Source organism: Podarcis filfolensis (genome assembly GCF_964270895.1).
Source record: "Podarcis filfolensis genome assembly, chromosome: 9".
Taxonomy (NCBI): Eukaryota; Metazoa; Chordata; class Lepidosauria; order Squamata; family Lacertidae; genus Podarcis; species Podarcis filfolensis.
Window position 1 is genome coordinate 19,079,776 of NC_139610.1, and position 15,801 is coordinate 19,095,576.

The 15,801-nt window shown below is 43.0% G+C and overlaps 1 protein-coding gene across 22 annotated transcripts in view; it reads right to left on the reverse strand.

The window, feature by feature from the left end:
• Nucleotides 1–15,801, reverse strand: part of ATP10D (ATPase phospholipid transporting 10D (putative)) — a 67,904-nt gene that overhangs the window by 43,113 nt on the left and 8,990 nt on the right. For 6 of the 22 annotated variants that reach the window (XR_014551932.1, XM_083630105.1, XM_083630114.1 and 3 more), the window contains 4 exons: nucleotides 9,858–9,899; nucleotides 8,960–9,232; nucleotides 7,956–8,150; nucleotides 2,497–2,701 (listed from right to left, as the gene is read on the reverse strand). Coding sequence is in view for 19 of the 22 variants with exons in the window: in XM_083630112.1 (XP_083486238.1) it covers nucleotides 2,497–2,701; nucleotides 7,956–8,150; nucleotides 8,960–9,232; nucleotides 9,858–9,899 (715 nt within the window). In the remaining 3 variants the exon portion in view is untranslated. Of the gene's footprint in view, nucleotides 1–2,496; nucleotides 2,702–7,955; nucleotides 8,151–8,959; nucleotides 9,238–9,857; nucleotides 9,900–15,801 lie in introns of all 22 variants that reach the window. The other 16 variants (XR_014551931.1, XM_083630103.1, XM_083630115.1 and 13 more) reach the window with 8 other exon arrangements.

Below are 15,801 nucleotides of genomic sequence, written 5' to 3' on the forward strand. Positions count from 1 at the left end.
AGGGGGAAAATGGAGCTCAAACGTGGGATGCAGCAACTTCGTTAAAGTAATGTCTATCTATGCTGGTTGGCATGACAACCTGAGGTAAAAATCCAGGTACTGCTAAATCTAGATTCTCAGAGAACTGAGCAGGTTCACAGGAAGGCCTGCTTTCCTGCTTATTGGGTGCAAGAAAAAGTAAAACCCGCTCTGAGGTGACTGAGAAGAGTCTCTTGAATGGCTGAAAAAAGGGCAGAAGTTGCTGGTACAGACCTCTGCCCAAGAAAGTTTGTGAGCCAGTGTTATCAGAGGGAAAGAAAATGGCTCAGACAGACCCAAGGCCTCACTCGGTTTAATCAAGCCCCATATGCCACATAAATAAGAATTGGTTGGTTACTTTTTGACATCGTGATAGAAATGTAATTGACAAATAAGCACTGAGAAGGGATAGAGATGTATAATTTCCGGAAATTTTGAAGCCACGAGGAAAAAACGTTTCCCCCCGGAAAAAATAGAAATTTTGGAAACATTGAAAGAAAGAAAAAGTTCAGTGTAGAGTAGTTTTACAAATTGCGTGAAACACATTGTATATAAAAGTATTATGCTTGCAATAAAACAGGTAACCACCACCCTTTCCCTCACAAGCAAAAAACAAAAGCAAGAAACCATCAACATAAAAAATAAACAGATTTGCCCCTTAGCACCAACAGCAAATAAAGTTAATGTCCACCTCAATATTTAGGCTCCATAGAAGGCCTACCCTTTGAGTAGTGCTTAAAAAAAGAAAAGAAACAGAAGACACAACATATACATGTAGTTTATTCTATCTCATTTCCTGAACTACTGCTATCATTTTCCATTTCTTCTTCCTATTCTTCTTTGTCATTTTTCTCATGGACTTCTAAAAAACGGCTTGTGAAAAAACCGGGGGGAAACCGGTCCCCCCCGCCCCCAATTTTTCCGTCGTCCCCCCCCAGGCCTTCACATCTCTACTCAAGGACAGCTGGGGCAAAGCGTAAGGCAATTTTTTTGCATGCCAGGCCCAGAAGTAACCAACATCCAGTTACTGAATAGTAAGGCTCCAACTCTGTTTGAAAGAAAAAGGAGTGTGTGTGTTTTTTAAACTGAATTTGTTATTATATATTACAAACCGCATGATGGTAAGAGAGCTTCTAAACAGTTTACAAAAATATACAACAGAACATTAAAATGATTGATAAAACACAGTTAAAAGCAGGTATTTAAGAGTATTCAAAATATGATTAAAGTTAAAAGGAAGTAAATCGCATGCAGCTTCTACGTGTTCAGATGAGCTGGCCCTAACAAAAATGTTTTGAGCAGTTGCTGGAAAGAGTACAGTGAGAACACCTGCCTGGTGTCAGTCGGCAGGGAGCTCCAAAGTGTGGGTACTGGAAGGCCGGGGAGGGGACAGAAAAATTGCGGGGGGAGGAGACAGGTTGTGTTTTTTTCAAAGCGGTTTTTTTCAGGAAAAATTGGAAAAAAAGTGTGAATATTCAAACTATATCAAACTTATTTTTTTCAATTTTTTCCAGGGGGAAACGGCTTTGGAAAAAGACCTCCCCCCCCCCCATTTTTCCCCCAGGCCTTCCCATCTCTAAGAAGGGAGTTTTTATTTTTAAGGTAGAAGAGTCCACCTGTTAGTGACTCCTTTGACTATCTATCTAGTCATTGCATATGAGTGTATTAATATAAGGCAAAATATACATGGGTTGATCAGATCCTGTGCTGGACTATTTATTACATTGTACTACCCCCCCTCCCCCAATTATATAGAATACCTCTACCTCAGCCACTGTTCTCCCCTCTGGGAAATGGGATATATTAATAGTGCATCTCATAGTTGTGGGATAAATCACCTGCGTGGAGGGCTTCTTATACAACAAAGGAACTAATAATGAGGAACATTCTCAGCGACAGTGAAAGTCCAAATTGTGGTGAATGTCAACATTCACCAAGGTGTGTGCCTTTGTGTGTGTATGCAGTGTTTTTTCTAGAAAAAAGAGGTGCCGTAACTCACCATGAACACCTCCCTTGTTCTCTTATAATGGCAATGGCACCCACCTGATAATAATAATAATAAATTTTATTTATATCCCACCCTCCCCAGCCAAGACCGGGCTCAGGGCGGATAATACCAGATATAAAACAATTGATTGAAATACAACTTAAAAACAAGATTAAAAACAGCATTAAAATGCAGCCTCATTTCAGCAGAAACTCAGCTGAGAGGTGCCGGAACTGAGTTCTGGTTGGAAAAAAAGCCCCGTTTGTGTTTCTGGAATGACCTTGTGAATCACAAGGGTTGCTGCCAGAAGGAAGAAAATTGCTGTTGTTTTTCTGTGTGTGCTGGGAGGAGAAGTATCCTGGAGACAGAATGAGTAGAGCCAGGAGTCCGAAATCAGTACAAAGAGCACTGTCAAAAACTATTGAAGCTTATAGGATTCCCCCTGATATAGATTATACACAGACTTTCTCCCAAGAAGTGCCCATTTATACCTGCTCTCCAAATCCTCTCACAACCTGTCGCTGTTTCAGGTTGGTCTCTCCGTCAAGGCTTGATGTTTCAATGTGACAGATCCCATCTCCATCACTAGTATATATCAGCACCATGTCAGCGGGAATCTCCTCATTACACAACAGTCGGATAAAATCACCAACTTTAACATCTTTCCAGAACTTCTCGACATATGCCTTTTTATTTCTGGGGAGGAAAAAACAGGAAGGGGGGGCGCAAGACCCATTTTTTTAAAAAAAAATGATAAAACGAAATAGAAGGAAAACACAAAAAGCAATAAACCACCACGCATTAAAAAATCCATCCGTTTCTCAAGGAACTAAACAAAAGCATTTATAAGGCAGTCAATTCAATTTTGACTTTACATGTGCGTAGGAAAATCTGATATTAACAATCACATCTAACTATGCATGTTCAGAGTATTTCCTGGTATAAAGAAATTCAAAAGTGTTAACGTTTTAAACCTTTTAAAATGAAGTCTGGATTGTCTGTAGCTTGCACACAATAGAGTTTCATTTAGGTGAGGCTCTGTAGCCGCAGGGGTCAGCAAACTTTTTCAGCAGGGGCCAGTCCACTGTCCCTCAGACCTTGGGGGGGGGGGCTGGACTATATTTTGAAAAAATAAAATGAACGAATTCCTATGCCCCACAAATAACCCAGAGATGCATTTTAAATAAAAGGACGCATTCTACTCATGTAAAAACACGCTGATTCCTGGACCGTTTGTGGGCCGGATTTAGAAGGCAATTGGGCTGAACCTGGCAAGACTCACAGCATTTGTAAGGGGTCAATCGGACAAAAAATTATTAAAAGAATGGGGATGAGCTAAAGAGTATATGAAAAAACATTGTTCTGGAATAAGCATACTGGTATGTAACGAATGAAGCTTTGCAGGGTTAAAGAAAGAGAAAGGTATAAAGATAGAGGTAATCTACATTAAACACAACAATTTAGAAGGAGTAAAAATTTTGAGGTCTTAGAACAAAGGAATGAAGTCAATATGTGTATATGTACATAATGATTAGAATGATGATATGGTTTTATTTGTAGATGTGTGTTTTTGTTTGTTCGTTTTTCTATTTTTTTTTTGTTTTTTTAAATTGTTTGTACTGTTTTATTTTGGATTCAATGTTTTTTATATGTCCATTATATCACAGGCCAACCCCTTCCTCCAAATTCTGCCTTAGCCCTACTATCTCTGTGGGCTCCACCACAGAGAACTAGTAGACTTCTTACTGACTGTAACACAATTAGTGATAGCTCAACAATGGAGGAACCAGACTGAAATACCCCTGAACATATGGGAAAATAGTATCTGGGATACAGCAATGTTTGAGCATCTCGCCAGACACGGAAGACCAATTATAGAGGCATAACGAACAGAGACATTTTCCAAGAAACGTGGACCCCTTTCTTTATGTTAATGACCAAAATCAAGACCTCGTTATACCAACTGCTCAACATCCTCAGTGGAGAGGTTATGTTAAGTAGTATGTTTGAATGTGTGTTTGATTTTTAGAACAAGCACCTTCATATACAGAACACACCACCCATTCCTACAATCCCCTCTCTGCTCATGTCCCCATCACATTCAATCCTTGTACAACGATTTCAAGGGTAACTCTACCCACAAGACTTGGGTTATGAATGAATGAATGAATGAATGAATGGATTTATTTTGGTCACTGGCCAGGTGGTGCTGTGTTTCAGTGTTATGTGCTTTTTTAAAACCTTATGAGCCAACTTTTAAATGACCGGCCTATCTGACAATTAGAAGTCCATCCCTCACAACAGTCTACTGAAGTTTTTTTAAAAACACTTTTGCTTTTATTTTTCAAACCTTTTAAAATGATTTTACTGTATGGTTTTATGTATTTGTATTGTTGTAAACCGCTGTGATACATTTCCACAATACAGCGGTACATAATTATTTTAAATAAATAAATAGTTAAAACCACTTGAGCTCCTGTAGTTTGAATGCTGGAGAGTTTCTCGTCCTATTCTTATTATGTAGCAATAATGGGCAATTTCATTTGAGAGACCTGCTCCTTCCAGATTTGAGTTTCCTGATACCCCAAACACAACAACTTGCTTAGAAATTGCATGCCACCGATCTGTCAACTAGAACTTGGCATTTGTCAGCATCATGGAAATAATATGTAAACAAGACGGAAAGCATGTTAATTATACAGTGGTACCTCGGGTTAAGTACTTAATTCGTTCTGGAGGTCCGTTCTTAACCTGAAACTATTCTTAAGCTGAAGCACCACTTTAGCTAATGGGGCCTCCTGCTGCCACCGTGCCGCCGGAGCACGATTTCTGTTCTTATGCTGAAGCAAAGTTCTTAACCTGAAGCACTATTTCTGGGTTAGTGGAGTCTGTAACCTGAAGCGTATGTAACCCGAGGTACCACTGTACTTAACTAGAATATGAAAACTCGCTGAGACCCAAAGGCTCGTGGTATATTTGTTTGTTTTTAAAAAGAGGATAGAGGAACCATTGCACAAACAAACAACAGTTTTTTCCCCCTTGTGGCCAAAAATCTGTATCAGTGAACATTCAACAGACTGCAAGCCTAAAAGGAGAGGCCTCAAAGGACAAGAGGACATTCACTTTTTTGTATTTTCCTGCTCCCCCAAATGCAAGGGAATCAAAAGCAGAGAAAAGGAAGATGGAGGAGCAGCACAGTCTAAAAATATTTAGTACAAGTCAGTTGCCTACTTCCTTTCCTAGATGGTTATCACTGGTTTTCTAAGAGGACATAAAAATCAATGTGCAAAATCGATACAGCAGTATAGGTACAAAACACACTAAAGCTGCATTAATGTCTGCCAAGAGCCTCTTGCCTCCCAAAACAATACCGTTAAACTGTAATTACCACTTTTAAGCAGCGCACATTTCCTAAAACGGATAATGAGTTCAAGGCCCTATCAAGAGCTCAATCTGAAAATATTTTAAATTCAATTTGCACACAGCCAATGTTACACATGTTAATATACACTCAAAGGCCAAATCTTGGCTTGAAATGTGCAAAGCCAGTATGAAGGGGAATCAAGGGGGAGTGTATCTGTGGTACCCTCCATAAAAAGGTAAAGGTACCCCTGACCGTTAGGTCCAGTCGCGGACCACTCTGGGGTTGCGGCGCTCATCTCGCTCTATAGGCCGAGGGAGCCAGTGTTTGTCCGCAGACAGCTTCCGGGTCCTGTGGCCAGCATGACTAAGCTGCTTCTGGCGAACCAGAGCAGCGCATGGAAATGCTGTTTACCTTCCCGCTGGAGCGGTACCTATTTATCTACTTGCACTTTCATGTGCTTTTGATCTGCTAGGTGGGCAGGAGCTGGGACCAAACAATGGGAGCTCACCCTGTCGCGGGGATTTGAACCGCCAACCTTCTGATCGGCAAGTCCTAGGCTCAGTGGTTTAGATCACAGCGCCACCCGCATCCCTTGCTGGTACCCTCCATACCTGGCTGGTATTTCTGCATTTTGCAGCAAAGTGTGAGGGAGAGCTGGATTTGGTGCGATGTGTGTTCCCACCCTACCCCAGTGCTCAGGCAGGTTCATTAACGTCTGGGAAATGTAGTACAGCACAGTCATCTATAAAGAGCCAATTACCAATCGCTTTAACATACAGTGGTAACTCAGGTTAAGTACTTAATTCGTTCTGGAGGTCGGTACTTAACCTGAAACTGTTCTTAACCTGAAGCACCACTTTAGCTAATGGGGCCTCCTGCTGCTGCCGTGCCACCGGAGCCCGATTTCTGTTCTCATCCTGAAGCAAAGTTCTTAACCTGAAGCACTATTTATGGGTTAGCGGAGTCTGTAACCTGAAGCGTATGTAACCTGAAGCATATGTAACCTGAGGTACCACTGTATAGCCAATCTGAATTATGTCTCCTCAGAAGCAGATTGGGATTCAAGCCCTTAAACAGCAGTGTGGAGCTAGTCAGTGGCCGTTGTGGCATATCTGCTTAAGCACAGGAGGAGAATGTGAGCACTGTTTCATTCTCTTCCCCCACATTCCCAAACAGGAAAAGCTGCCTATACGTTTCCGACAACTATTCACATTGCTATTTTTTTAACCTGCCAAACCTTGAAAAGTCTTGGAACCAGGTTTCATGAAAGACTGCCTTCCTCTATATAATCCTACCCAAGAGCTGGAATCTCCTACAGAGGCCTCTCTTGTTGTATGTCCAGATAGTTACAAGGTGACCATAGAATAATAGAAACATAGAGTTGGAAGGGACCACAAGGGTCAACAAGTTCCTGGAGTCCAAAACACCTGGAGGGCACCAGACTGGGATAGGATGGCTTATGGCAAACACCAGCAGCTGCACGCCCCATGCACAATCACTCATATACCCACCCATGGTAGATAGGACTGAAACCCACAAAGAGCCACAGGGTATCACCCTGCACTGAGGACGGTGGGCGGCAGCATCGCCACCCATTCTCCTGCTCCCCTACCCTGGGTCAGGCCCGACCTGAGGGTGGAGCTGTGGCCAGGCATGAGCGCCGCAGCCAAGGTGCAGCTCCTTCTCGCTCGGAGGCAGGCTCCGATGAAGGAGCCTGCTGTGGGGGTGCCTGTTGGCACCTCTGCACAAATCTGTGCCCGGGGCCATGGCCCCCCCAACACCCCCCCCCACGCTATGCCTCTGACTGCACCCATCAATTGTGGGATGTAATCCACTGGGAGCAGTCAAGTACAACATTCCTTCCTTTGCTAGAGTGGCCATGCAGGGGCTGTTGGTCCAGTCACTTGAGCTTCCTGTTCCTCTTGGCCTGGAGCATCCTTCCTTGCATGTGACTAGTAGGTGGGCGTGACCTTTCCAGACCTGGTAAAAGGCCAAGTCATGCAGCCACCTTCCTCTCTTTGATATTTTTTTCGTCCTGCGAACTCCCTGATTCACCTGGACAGTACTGCTGGCTGCCTTCCTACCGGAGCAGTCCCCCAGGTTATCTCCCATATGGGGTAAACCTGTTTGTAACACACTGTGCTCTGCCTGATTGTGAGTAAAACTACCTTTTGTTACTTATGAATAAGACTGTTGTGTCTTTATTCTTTTAGGATGGATTAAAGGGGTCTTACCAGGAATAACAGAGCATATCTCAATCTGGGCAAGCCAAATTGAATTGCTTCTTGTTTTAAGAGATTCACACGAGTTTGCAACCAGCTTTCTGCTGCGTAAAAGGGGAATGCACTCTGCTAAGTAAAGAAGCTTGCTAACACGAGTTAGGGAGGATAATATTAATCAATATATCCTCTCCTGCCACCCTCAACATTCCCACATCAATCTCCCAACACAGGTCATCAGCCAGGGCGACCAATGCAGTTTCAGCTTCAAAACTGGACTGGAAGCCAGGCTAAAATGGATCTAATTATTCAACTTCATATTTATATTTGTCAAAGGCAGTGGTAATATTATTTCAGATTTTCTTACCTACAATAGACTTGAGTCACTATGTTGTTTATTTTTTTGTCCAACTGGTATTTTGCGTAATCCTCGACACCGTCTTTCACAGCAATAATTGTGAGAACCACAATGAGAGGGATCATGGTGATTTCTTTCCTGAAAGCTTCCACCACTGGAACCCAGTTCAGCAGAACTATAAATAAGAAATATAAATTGGCAGCTCTGGAAAACACAAACACAGCAACCCACAGGATGTTAGTGTCAGCCGTTGAAGCAAGTGTTAAAAAAAAAAAGTGTCTGAAGCCTGATATGACACACCTAAGTGAGTAGCAGTTGACTTCAAATTAGTATTCAGCTCATTAAGGATGGTAAATTGATATTTTAGCAAAGTATGGGCATGCATGTTATGACTAGGCATTCACTCCATGGGGCTAATGGCAGAAAAGATCCCACAACACTAGAGTAAAATCAGAAAACGTGTCCCAATTAATCAAAGCAACATTACACACAGCCACAAAATGCAGCTCTTCTCCCACAACCATTATGCTTCCAAATCACCTTTTCTGTTTTCTCTTTTCGGTTTTATTATGTTTAAAATTACTAAGGCTTACTACATCAGGACGCAGGTGCTTAGGATAGGGTATACCAGGGTTAGCCAACCAGGTGCCGTCCAAATCTTCTTGACTATGGTTCTCACCTGCCCCTACCTAGCATGATCAATGACCAGGAATGATGAGAGTTGTAGTCCACCACATTGACTACACCCGGGGGTACATCAACAGTTACATTAAATTCAAAACGTGACATTATGCCAGTATCTCATGCGACTAAACTATCGCAAATGTTGACCACGAGGGTGCCAATTATTACGTATTCAAAGGGGCCAGCAGATTATTTGGAACTATCTGTCCCCAAAATTATCTAGTAATTCATTACTGTTCATTACTGTAACAAACTACCATTGCTTTCACTCTGAATGTTGCAAACAATACTATCTAATTATCCTTTAATTTCACAACTGCGCACGTTACCTGTGAAACTGTTCAAATATGTTCTTCGGTATAAAGTTCCAAAGTCGGTACTTTGTAGTCCGTATTCTGTTGTTTTGATACAGATGGGATACTTTTTCGTATTCTTCCTTAAAATGCCCCAGACATGGTATAACGATCCTGTGTTTACTGATGGTCTTGGCCGGCTGCTGGAAGGTGACGTCATTATTGCCTTCTGCAGAAACCATGCGCTGCCATTTGCACCTGGCCCACTGAAGTGACTCTTCCATGTTCTCGTGAAAACCAAGTCGTGTCCTTTACTTTGCAGCATGTTAAGATAAAAAGAGAGAGTTGCAGAATATGCTGGGTGAAGTTGAAATGCACATGACAAGTGACGACAAACTGCTGTTTTGTGTTGAGAAACATCCAATTCATCCAAAGCCAGTTTTTAACTTTATGATAGCAAATTAACACTGATGTGTAACTTTAGATGATGATGGTGATTATTATTCTATTAATTTATACCCCACTCATCTGGATTGGCTTAATGCCCATATAAAACCATAATAAAGATACTAACCAATTAAGAGAGACCAGAAATCATTGATTAAATGGCACAATGACATTACAGAGCTATTCATTTGGATGGGTTTGTTATAAAAGAAAAGCCAAAGTCATTGTGCAAGACGTTTTTTTCAAAATGTGCCCCCTCAACGTCTGTGTTTGACTGGAGAGCTCTATGTATTAATAGGCAGGGAAAAGGGTGCACTGACCAAGATCCCTAACAGGAAAATTCTCTTATCACTGAGACCAACAAGATACTCTCTCCGCCTATTATCTGCCAACACCCCTACTGACCTCTCACTCAACACATCCCCCTTTCCCTGCAGGAATGGACACAACCTGCTTCTTCCACCAACTAGCAGGTTAGATAGCCTACCAAGAAATCCTTCTTTCCTTGTAGCCCGTGGCTTGACAACTGCTGAAATAAACAAAAAAAAGAGAAGTCAGCTGTGCAACCTACTTTTCCAGCATCTCTCTCTGTGTGCACAGATTACAGAGCCTACTCAATATTGCTAGAACTGAAGTGGGTGAACCATAAGTAAAGGGACTCCTGACCGTTAGGTCCAGTTGTGGCCAACTCTGGGGTTGTGGCGCTCATCTAGCTTTACTGGCCGAGGGAGCCGATGTACAGCTTCTGGGTCATGTGGTCCAGAGCAGCGCACGGAAACGCCGTTTACCTTCCTGCCGGAGCGGTACCTATTTATCTACTTGCACTTTGACGTGCTTTCGAACTGCTAGGTTGGCAGGAGCTGGGACTGAGCAACGGGAGCTCACCCCGTTGCGGGGATTTGAACCGCCGACCTTCTGATTGGCAAGCCCTAGGCTCTGTGGTTTAACCCACAGCGCCACCCGTGTCCCGCATGGGTGAGCTATAACCATACATATATCTGAGAGCTCCATCACACATTAGCACTTCATCGCAAGCAGGCACCACTGCATACTTCACTTAGGATAATCTAGCAAGCCTGCTTGTCCTTAGGTCCTGCAGGTGGCTGTGTTCCTGCTTAGATGTACCCAACTTGGACACTGGGACGATGCAAAGGGTGACTGGATCGCTGGATTGCCCTGTGCAAAGCATGGAAGGGCTCTGCTTGACATAACTGCCTGCAATAAAGTGTGCAGGCCAAAGTCAATGCTCAACCAGTGCTGAAGGGTCCTGCTCAGCTCCTATCGGATTGCGTCCAACCTCACAGGGTTGTTGTGAGAATGAAGGAGATGGGAAAAATTGTTAATGGCCACGAACCATTAGAAAAATGTAGGAAATAAATAATACCTAGGATGTATAAATAAATAATAGGGACGCAGGTGGCGCTGTGGGTTAAACCACAGAGCCTAGGACTTGCTGATCAGAAAGTCGGCGGTTCGGGTCCCTGCGATGGGGTGAGCTCCCGTTGCTTGGTCCCAGCTCCTGCCAACCTAGCAGTTCGAAAGCACGTCAAAGTGCAAGTAGATAAATAGGTACCGCTCCGGCAGGAAGGTAAACGGCGTTTCCCTGCACTGCTCTGGCTCGCCAGAAGCAGTTTAGCCATGCTGGCCACATGACCCAGAAGTTGTACGCCGGCTCCCTCGGCCAATAAAGCGAGATGAGCGCCGCAACCCTAGAGTCTGTCACGACTGGACCTAATGGTCAGGGGTCCCATTACCTTTACCTATAAATAAATAATACCTAGGAAATGTATTCTCACACCCAGACTTTTCTCTCTTCTCTCTTTTTTTTGCAAAGCTATTTCCTGTTTTTCTTTACCTGGTTTGGCTTTTTCCGATACAAAAACAGTGGCGAATGGGGATTTGCTTCCCCACTGCAGAATATCTCCTATCCGCTATAGTCCCCATGAAGAGGTATTGTAATATGTTCGCTTCTGCAGTTGTTCCGATAGCCTGTAGATAGAGCACTAAAGACACCTGGCTTTGAAGCCAACTCTGGATAGCACCACGGTTAAAGCTGTGTGAGCCTGAGCTGATAACAGCATTTTGAAAGGAAAAGCCATTTAAACTCACAGCTGGTCACCCAAATCCATGAGTCAGCATCAATGCAAGGAACTGCTGTTAAGGGAGAGAGGATAACATTGTGCCCCAGGGGCACTATCTGTGAAATGTGCACCAAGATCATGTTGCCTAAGGAACTTTTCTCAATGAACTGGGGAGCGGGGGCGGGAAGAGGCATAACAAAGTGCTGGCAGTCATGACACCTTTATAAGGCCAAAGCCACAATGGAAATGTGGTCTTAACTGAGCTACTCCAGCTTAACCACTGTGGGCGACTAGGCATCCGGTGAATGAAACCTCGCCATTAGTTCAGCTCACTGAATCCACACCACAGGCTGTTCAGGCCTAGTTTTGACTGAGATAAAGAAGGCAGTGGGGAAAGTCATTTATAATACTAATACTAATACTTTATTATTTATACCCCGCCCATCTGGCTGGGTTTCCCCAGCCACTGGGGACATTAAAAACACGGTAAAAGATCAAACATTAAAAACTTCCCTAAACAGGGCTGCCTTCAGAAGTCTTCTAAAAGTCAGAGAGTTGTTTATTTCCTTGACATCTGATGAGAGGGTGTTCCACAGGGCAGGTGCCACTACCGAGAAGGCCCTCTGCCTGCATGATTTCCTTATCTACAGGTTCCAAACCACCAGCCTGAGATTCAGATTTCTGGAGAGATTTGATTAACTAATGTGCTTAACTATCTTTCGTTTCCATTCCTTGTTTCTCTCCTCCCTGTGTATGCATTAGTTTATTTATAACAAATCGTGAGAGACTGATATTTTTGCTTTTGTTGTTATCGTTACTCCTTACTGCACCACTTAAGAGTGTACAAAATTCAACGGAATCCATTTTTTTAAAAAGAAAAAAAAAATCAAATTACCTTGGTTTTACCTGGATCTGTTTCAGACTTGGTTGAGGCACTGTTTGGGACTGAATCGGAGAGGAGCGTCACTCTTTTCTTAACCTTAGCTTCACCACTGTGGTAAGACCCACAGCAGTCACTTAGCTGCTACTAGCTACATTTGCAGAAGCAAAGATGCACTCCTCCTGTCCTGATACAGGTCATTCACCAGGATGACCAAGGCTGATTCAGTCCCAAACAATGCCTGAACCAAGTCTGAAACAGATCCAGGTAATCCATATCCTCCTGAAATGGCCCAGTCACCATTCTCTCCACCCCCTTACCTGCAACCGGAAAGTTTTTTATGTGTGTTTTCATTTTAATAAATCACATATAAAGTTTAGACAGAATGACACTGATAGGTTCTGAACCCAGTCCTTGGTAGCTTCAGTTGCTATCCAACCTCCAGTGTTTGTGTAGAACGGTATCTGTCTTGAGTGTGGTTCAGAGGATAGGATATAGTAGTACCTCTAGTTACGAACATAATTCGTTCCAGAGGTCCGTTCTTAACCTGAAACTGTTCTTAACTAGAGGCGTGCTTTTGCTAATGGGGCCTCTTGCTGCTGCTGCACCACCGGCACATTCTGGGGCAAAGTTCTCAACTCGAGGTAACGCTTCCAGGTTAGCGGAGTTTGTAACCTGAAGCATTTAAAACCTGAGGCATTTGTAACTGTATTGCACTTGAAACATCAGGGACCCGAGTTTAAATCCCTACAACGCTAGTAGGCCTTGCCCAAGTCTCTTGACAGGAATTCATTATCAGTCAAATAGGCATTAAAATGAATTACTTCAGATTTGATCTATGAAAAGAAATAACAAGAATGTCCATTGGAACCAATGGGAGCCATTTCCCTGTTTTTATGACACAACCTTGATGGCAGAAAGTGAGGAGGAATTAAAGAACCTTTTAATGAGGGTGAAAGAGGAGAGCGCAAAATATGGTCTGAAGCTCAACATCAAAAAAACGAAGATCATGGTCACCGGTACCATCACCTCCTGGCAAATAGAAGGGGAAGAAATGGAGGCAGTGAGAGGTTTTACTTTCTTGGGCTCCATGATCACTGCAGATGGTGACAGCAGCCACGAAATTAAAAGATGCCTGCTTCTTGGGAGAAAGGTGATGGCAAATCTAGACAGCATCTTAAAAAGCAGAGACATCACCTTGCCGACAAAGGTCCGTATAGTTAAAGCTATGGTTTTCCCAGTAGTGATGTATGGAAGTGAGAGCTGGACCATAAAGAAGGCTGCTTGCCGAAGAATTGGTGCTTTTGAATTATGGTGCTCTTGAGAGTCCCAAGGACTGCAAGAAGATCAAACCTATCCATTCTTAAGGAAATCAGCCCTGAGTGCTCACTGGAAGGACAGATCCTGAAGCTGAGGCTCCAATACTTTGGCCACCACATGAGAAGAGAAGACTCCCTGGAAAAGACTCCGATGTTGGGAAAGATGGAGGGCAGAAAGAGAAGGGGACGACAGAGGATGAGATCGTTGGACAGTGTTCTCGAAGCTACCAGCATGAGTTTGTCCAAACTGCGGGCGGCAGTAGAAGACAGGAGTGCCTGGCGTGCTCTGGTCCATGAGGTCACGAAGAGTCGGACATGACTAAACAACAACAACAACATATTTATTTCCATGGTGCCTGGTCATATCAATTGACATCTGCTGTTCCCATTATTTCTTGTGGTCCTTCAGGGAGCTCCCATTGTTTCTGGTGGGTATTTTTGCCATTCTTTTTAGCAGCATTTGAAATTTGCCAGGTGCATCTTGCACCTGCCTATCAGCCACTTGCAACCAAGTGAAGAATCCTGGGTGCCAGGATAGCGCCTGATGTCTCCACCATCTGGAGGTGCATGCCTGGGGATCCTTGGATATTATTGGCTGTTTTCACACGCTAGCAACAGATCCTGTACAATTCTATCCATTATATTTTATCTGCACAATCAGAATGAATTTCAGGAACCAAAACGTCGTATTCAAAAATACAACTGTGTAGCCATCCTTAGTGGCAACTAAGCATTCTGTTTTGGCGACTATAACCCTGGTTCAAGGAGCCATTTGGCATCTAACATATATCTGAGTTTCTAACACTGCTTTTTAGTACACCCTATCCCAATTGCCACTGTAAGAACAGGGCAGACATTGTCTGATGCCTAAAAGATAGAGAGGTGAAGGCACCAGGTGAACACGGCTGGGAGTAAAGTTTCAGAGCTTGGGTGCCACCACAGAGTAGGCCCTTTCTCCAGCAGCTGCCCACCTAACTTCTGAAAGCAGGGCATGTGGACAAGGGCCTCTGAGGAAATATGCAACTGGTTTGAAACAACTACCAATGCAGTCTATCTCCAGTCCATGAACTAGTTTTCCAGATAGCTCATTAGTTACCTATAACTTCCTAGGGCCAAATAAGAACCTTTCAAGGAACTAATCTCATTCAGGGAAGACGGGGCAAACTGCCAGAAACCAACAGCCTTTGCTGCAGCCACGTTTTGTTCAGCCTACTCCAACATCTCAGGAATGACAATGCAACTGAGCTCTTTGCAACTACGAGTATGTCTGCAACAGCAAGGAGGGTGGGAGGAGATGACTTACCCTTTCACTTCCTGGGCTCTATTCTAGATTTGGCTGTCAGTCTTTCCAGTTACCAACTACCACTGTATTTACCAATTTGAGTGGTGCAGGTAGATGTTTGGTTCCATATTAGCATTACCTGATTTGTGAAGCTTAGGGTGCTACTATGACCTATACGTTTATATTTTAAATGTGCAATGGATGAAAGTGGAGCCATTCTGTAACTTTTTCTTTTCTTAGAAATATTAAATGGCATATAAATACTTGAGGCATAACTTATGCTCATTTTGCAAAGGGGGAGAGAAAGAGATGGCAAGGATGAATGAAGGGAAGGGTAAACAGAGGGTGTGTAGGAAGGGAAGGTCGAGATAAAAAAATGTTACATTACTGGGGGAGATTGAAATCAACTGTTAATTACAAACAGAAAGGTAGTACACAAATATCCGAAATTCATCCCTTCTTAAACAAGTTTTCACCTTTAAAAAGCCCTACCAACTTGTTAGATTCCGTTATTCAGGAAAACCATAGAATCCATTGTCTACAGAAGAGTTCATGAATTATCATTCACCAAACTGAACACACAAGCAACGTTTAAATAGAAAAGTGCTTCTGATATGGTGAAACATTACAGAGATGTTGGAACCTGTATAAACATCTGTGGATAACCTGATCCAGGTCTTGTCTTAACAAGCCCCAGAGCTACCTACCATTCCAGATACTAATCAGCATCAATTAGAGTTTATCTCTGCATCTTTCATAGTCACGGCAATCCATATGAACACAAATTATGTCTTTATATAAACCTTGTTAATGCATTTTAAAGGTTAAACCATTAAACATTTTAAAGGTTAAACCATTAAAGGTTAAAA